The sequence below is a fragment of the Medicago sativa genome, chromosome 4 (assembly GCF_051527215.1).
Source record: "Medicago sativa cultivar Bolivia chromosome 4, Bolivia_mono, whole genome shotgun sequence".
Taxonomy (NCBI): Eukaryota; Viridiplantae; Streptophyta; class Magnoliopsida; order Fabales; family Fabaceae; genus Medicago; species Medicago sativa.
The window spans coordinates 87939664-87946811 of NC_140752.1; the positions used below are offsets into that span (position 1 = coordinate 87939664).

At 29.7% G+C, this 7148-nt stretch overlaps 1 protein-coding gene across 1 annotated transcript; it reads right to left on the reverse strand.

The window, feature by feature from the left end:
• Positions 1-5280: 5280 nt before the first annotated feature.
• On the reverse strand, positions 5281-6780 carry LOC146933327 (uncharacterized). Its single transcript, XM_085708391.1, has 2 exons — positions 6330-6780; positions 5281-5755 (listed from the first exon to the last, which is right to left on the reverse strand). Exons 1-2 carry the CDS (start codon positions 6748-6750, stop codon positions 5490-5492), a joined length of 687 nt encoding a protein of 228 aa, XP_085564517.1. The 5' UTR covers positions 6751-6780; the 3' UTR covers positions 5281-5489.
• Between the last annotated feature and the right edge of the window lie 368 nt (positions 6781-7148).

The following is a 7148-nucleotide window of genomic DNA, read 5'->3' on the forward strand; positions in this document are numbered from 1 at the left end:
AATTTACAAATGAAGAATTAAGAGCAATTAAGTCTTGTAAGCAAATTAAAATGTCACGTGTAATATTTTTTTTTATCTTTATAATAATATAGATTCATAATTTCATATATAGTGAATGAGTTAACTTGTATATAGCAACAATTTTTTTTATTGATATATCAAATCACTTTGTTTTATTGGTGCATCTAATCAAATTGCTTTGTTTTAAAATATAATTAAAAAATATGAAAAAATAAACAAAGACAATAAAAACCAACCAACAACATTCCTTCAAAAAAAAACCAACAACATTAACGTAGCAAAATTATAATTTGAAACGACCAGATTATTTTTTTAAGGAGAAACAACTAAATTATTCCTTCAAAAAAAACTAAATTATATATTTCAGCCAAAAGAAATAAATGATCAACAAACAATTTGATGATAATGCCAGTAAACACTAAAAAGAACATTAGTACTTGTTTATATCCATGTTTCATAGAAAGAAAAAAAAATCTCCATGTTTCATAGATCCTTATCAATCCTTCTCAACCTTAATATTCTTCTAAAATTCTTGGACGAAATTGTACTGCTGCTACGTGTTGATCCTGATATCAAATGATCGCTTGAAAGGTGTGAGTTCAAAATTTAGATGTCTAATTGCTAGGTCTAGCCTCCACGTTACATATTAGATCCATAATCCCTGGATTTTGATAAAGAAGTCTAGAATTTATAAGTGAATTAAAAAAAATGATAGATAATACTATCAAATATAAACAATACAATGAGAGAAAACTAACAAAAAATAGTATAAATGAAAACACCTTTTTACCCGAACCACCATCATATACAACTTTCGTTACGATATTTGGAAAGAATTCTAAATTCTTTGAATGAATATGAAATGGTGAAAGTTGAACCAATATTTATAGAGAAAAATTGAGCAATAAAATTGTTGATGCAGATCTTAAATTAGAACTTTTTTCACATGTAATTATAAGACATTTATGGACATTAAAGGGTGATTGTTTGATTAGTGGAAATATTAATACAAAATGAAATGGTTGTAGGTTCAATAGAGAGCATATTCTTATAGGATGCCACTTTTGTATTGGCATTCATATTAATAAATGGCAAGGTCAAACATGTGTTAATATGTAACAATGATTTGTCAATAGCCAATAATCAAGCTACAATTAGATGATGATGTGCACATGTGTATTAGTGATGCTTAGGTGTGTAATACATTAAATGAAGTTTAACATAGAAGAGTGCCAAGTGTACTTTTCAAAAAAATTAAGGCAAATATATATAATAGAGATTTGTTATATTATTGTTGTCATTGAAGAAGATAAATATGGTTTGTAGATTTTATTACATTTGAAAGTCACATTATATTATTACTCTCTGCGTTCCTTTTTAAGTGTCGTTTAGGAATATTAACATCAAATTAGCTAAGTGTATTTTTGCACATTTACTTCCTATTATACATTTATTTTAATACACCAATATGTTCATTTTTTTTCACACACTTTCTCTTTCCAATAAACTTAATATGTTATTTTTATCTCGTAACAAACAATTGTTAGTTACTATAATTTTCTTCAATAAATTTCTATTTTTTTGCACACTATATCTCTCTCATAACAAACAATTGTCAATTTTAAGATGACAACAAAACAAACTTTGTTTTAAAAAATAAAAAAAAAATAAACTTTAGTTTTCCAAATATATAACATTAATTAATTACAAGCTTTTAAGTCATTAAAATGATAAACAATTGCTCTTTTGTCCCTTCAAATTACTCAAAAGTCCATCTGATTGATCGGTTCTTAAAATTTGATTGATCGGATCTTAAATTCCATCTGATTGATCGGATCTTAAAATTTGATTGATCGGATCTTAAATTTTTTTTTGTGATGGCCGAGGTTCGAACCCCGGACTGCATATATTTTATGCATTGTCCATACCAACTGAGCTAAGCTCACGAGGACAACCCAATTATATCCTTAAAATATGATAGCATCAAATTTATTGGGAGTTACAATCCTTGTTTTTTTTTTGGTCAGGTAGCCTAGTGGCTAGAAATCACCTTATAAGGTGAATAAGTGGGGTGTCCGGGGTTCGAACCCCAACCCCTACTTATAATAATGCATTGTCCTACCAACTGAGCTATGTTCACGGGACACAATCCTTGTTTTCTAATTAGATTATAACTATGATGTACTTACTTCAAAGTGTTAAACAAAAGATCTGAAGGACATATAAGAGCAATCGCCAAAATGTTAACCCTAAAATGGATTTGTAGCAGCCGCATCCCTAGAATGGATTTATAGGAACCGTAGGTCCACAAACTTCATCTTCATCCTCTATAATCCTCTTCTACGATTTTTCTGCCACAACAACCGTGTCTAAGGGCGGCCGTAATAATATTTAAACTAAAACAACCAGATATAAATTCCACTGACACATCCACGGTCAGGTAAATTAAACAATAAAATGTATTTTTGTAAAAAAAAAAACAATAAAATGTTTTTTTGCACAAATCAAAATGGAATTATATTAACAGCAACAGCAGTGAAGTTCCCTTTCAATGAAAATTTGCCAAGAATCCATGTCCTTGCAACTTGTGCAAAGCTCATTTGACAAAGGTACAAAGTTTAACAACAAGCAAATTGTTGTAGTTGATGATGGTTTAGGAAAAAGCGATGCTAAAAGTGTTCTGCACCTTCTTTCCCCACCGTTGCCAAAGTCACCTTCTGAGTCGTGGCTTTCTCGTCCTTTAGTTTCTTTGAAGAGTCTGTCCATGTATTCGAGTCGAGGAACACAATCACAGGCTGTTAAAAGGAAACAATAGTGAAAACTTCAAATTTGCATCATGATCATGAATTCTGTTCTAAGGTAACCTCATTTATCCATTTAGCTAATATCTTATGTTCAGTCTCAAAGATATAAAAAATTTACTAACAATTAACTTTCATTACAGGAACTAACCTTATATAAACCTAATCATTCAAAATCTTTGAGATAGAACTCTGACTATGCTTTATATTCCTATATTCTCTCAGGCTTTTGGGATTTAGTCCTCCAAATATTGGTTTGTTTTGCATGATATCATAGGTAACTACATTTATCCTGGTTAATTATATTGTTATACACTTGACATTTATTTTCAGTTTTCCATTATGTTTACATTTGTTTTCTTAAAACTGAGCCCTGACACCATTGCATTTTTCTTGATACATTTGTACAGAGAAGAATACATATCCTAATTGGTGATCAATAAAAACAAACAAAGCTTCTTTTGGACTAATGGTACCTTCAATGGATTCAAAATTTCATAATTCTCTTCCCAAAAGTACATATAAACTAATGTTGAGTGCTGTTGTTCTCACTTCATTTTTCTTTTTTGATTATAATTTTATTACACGCACACATTGTATTACATAAGAAAATTCTTTTTAACATTTACTCCGCCTTTTCTTGCAATTTCACAAATTATGTCCAAATATGAAAATCAGATCAATTGCGACTTAGTCGAACTTCATATGATGTGCATTTCAGGTATTTTTTGTGTCATATGCATGCATGTTAGAAAACTTACAACAGATCAATATTCAGTATATAATCGCAGTCATGACATATTTAAGTAACCTATATATGCTGTAGATTAGTCTTTTTAAATGCCATGAAATAAAAAGCATACAACCTACTTCAAGTTGTTACTAGCAAATTTCAGTGTTTAAGGGTCAAAAGTAACAACTATATTTCCAAAACAAAATTTTTATTTATGGATTTCTTAACCAATGGTCTGGATGCACCGGTTAGCAAGACTTATATTTAAAAACACTCATATTTTGACAAAGTACCATTTTCCTTTGAGAAAAATTCGAAAGTGAAAAGAAAAGAATTAAATAATATCCATAGTTTTAATAAATATTCTTGCCCTTTCCCTAAAAAAGGAAGTGCGTGAACTTAAGAAGAGTACACACTTAAATTGAAAGTAGAAATTTTATTATGGGAAATTGTGTATTCAATAACTTTTTCTAAACAAAATTAAAAAATAAAATTGTGTACTGTGCATTCATTACATTAAAATATTAAAAAATAATTTTTTCTAAACAAAATTTATCAATTGCTTTGAAACTAACTTTTTTTAAATAAAATTTATCAATTGCTTTAGAACTTTTTAACATGACCCTTTATATTACTTTTTAAAGAAAATGTTAATTTGTTCTTTTAAGACACAAGTTAATGAATCAAATATAGAAATATTTTATAGAATTTGTGTTTGGATTTGATTTTTTATTTTTTAATGAATTGAATGTACATTTTAAGATAATATTTTACTTGAGTTATCTAACATTGCGTTTAGTAGCATGACCTTTAAAATAAGAGAAATGATATTTATACAACCAATTTTTGATATTTTGAAAATATACCTAAAGACAAATCCAACATCTTATATGCAACAATTTATCTTTATATAATAGTATAAAATTAAAAATGTAATCAATGTATATTATGTGAATAATGTACACACTCAAACAAAATCAAATATTTTGAAATAGAGGAGTATATATTTTGGTGAGCGTTGTCCAATTGTTGTGCCCAAGTCATTGCGGCCATACAATAGTTTCCGTGTCTAATTTGATACAAATTGGATTCACACCACAAATTCGGATTTTGCAAAATTCCTATAGGATAGGAATTTAAAAGTATAAAGTCTAAGTAAGGGATTAAAGTAAAAAAAAAAGTCTTTTTAAAGCCATAGTAGATGTGAATGTAAGTGACAGAGGCAGAAGATTCATCGCCAGGGGAGAGAGGTGAGAGAGGAAGAGACGGTGGCGGATCCGATGAAGTGGTGGGGGCAAGGAGCAAGATTCATTGTCTAACTTGTTTTTGTTATGTTAAATCTAATAATTGTTTTTCTCCTTTTGGTCCTTGTATATGAATTTTCAACCATCAAATCTAAAATTAATGTTATAACATAAAATTTTGTTAGCACAGCTATAGCTTGATGAACAGGCTTAGGGTTTTTCTAGGGTTTTGAATTTGTTGAATTAGAGAGAATGAGAAGAATAGGTGAATGAAGAGAATGGAAGTATTAAAGTTGTGATTTCAATGATTTGTGAAAATACACATGAAAGTAACTTATATACATGGTTATGCTAGGTTGCTTGAAGTACAAGTCATATAACAAACACTAACAACCTTAAGCTAAAATCTAGTAAATTTGTAACAAACTATTAACAAACTAAACTAACTAGGTTTCTAATGTGATTAACCAAACAAGCCTGATTAGATCACTAACAAACTTGAATTATCAACTAACAAATTTAAACATTAAGAGTTCATAACGAAATGACGTAAAAAAATAAAAAGAAAAAAATCTTATCTGAAATTAAATTTGGAGACGACAATGTCTAAAAACAATTACAACCAAATTAAAGAAAATGGAACTAAAGTAATCCAAATCCAATCAACACGGAAGACATATCAGTGAGGCCCTAAGTGCACCTGGATAGAACAAACAACATAACAAGGCGAGGGAATAATGCTACAAGAAAATGAAAAATCCTGTCACAAATGAGAGAGAATCCAGTAAAAAATTTGAATGGTCCTCCTGCTTGGAAGGTTTTGACAGCACAGTCAAGATAGCCGGTGTATGGATATTTTCCTTCAGCATCAGGTTGCATCTTGTTAATCTGAGTCATCACATATTCAAATGGAAAACTGCAAGCTGCTGCAAAGAATACAGATACACTAAGAGTACCTGAACAGGAGATTAAGTACCAAACAGTGAGAATACAATCTTTTTTGCAGTATAATAAAAAGGGACTTGTAGCTTAATTAGTGTACATAATCCATATGGAATATCACATTTCCAATCAGAAGAAAATTAGTGATCAATAATTGAGAAATCTTGATATATAAGTGTTTAATTATAGAAGCTTTTGAAATATCCAGAATCACAACTTGGTACACAAATAGAACAAACAAAAAACAACAAAGTACAAGAGCACTAATAGAAACAAAAGCATACAAAAAAAGGTGAATAACTATAAATATGCAGTCTCTTGGGTATACATTAAGAGTTCATATCAAATAACTGGATATAACCTTAATCTTCATGGAGGGTTGGATAGTTCAATTGATTTGAACTAAAGTTAAAAAGTTGGAGGTCTAGGGTGGCAAAGACAAAAAACTAACATAACAATTAACATTTTAACGTTTGTCATTAAAAAAAAAAAACTTAATATTCATGTATCATTACTTGTATTGTCATTTCAAGCCAAAAAAGAGAAATAATGCATTAATTAAATAATTTGCAAGCACTCAACACTTACCAACAATACAATATATTTCTTCTATGCCAACGGTATCCTTAAAGAATTCAAAACTTCCACTATAAGATGCAAACAATGCCACAACTCTTACTATAGCAACGACAACATGTTGCCAAAGTGACAGACCCCCTTCATCCTCAACATCATCCTTAGATACTTCATTTGCCATTGCCAAGGTTCTGGAAAACATTACTACATCAAGGACGGCATGTTGCCCAAGTGACAGACCCCCTTCATCCTCAACATCATCCTTAAATACTTTATTTGCCAAGGTTCCGAAAAACATTTTAGATACTTTTGCCAAGGTTTTGAAAAACATTATAATCATTAATACAGCAAGGAAGGCATATTGCCAAAGTGACCCAACATGATCCTGAAATACTTTATTTTCCATGGTTCTGAAAAAACAAATTAAAACCATTAAGTTAAAACGATAAAAGATGCATCTGATAGAAGCTCTAAGCTTCATCAATGGAGGTTGTTACAGAAACGGTTAGAGGAGAGAGACAAAGATAAAGAAGAGAGAAAGAGGGAAAGTGAAATCAGAAAGTATTATTCACTATTATCGGAACAGTTCAATACAAGTATATATAGAGTACAGTGATGTACTTAAGTGACTAATCTCAATAGGCTTAGTCTAAAGTAACTATACTTAAGTCTAATGCACTAATACTCTAATAGCATCACATAAAGAAATGCAAAGGACTCAATAACATTGAAAAGAAAACAAATAAAACATGCCACCTTTTCAAAGTGTGCTCTTGTTTCACATTTTACTAAATTTATTACGAGAATAACTTTATGGAATATAAACAGGAA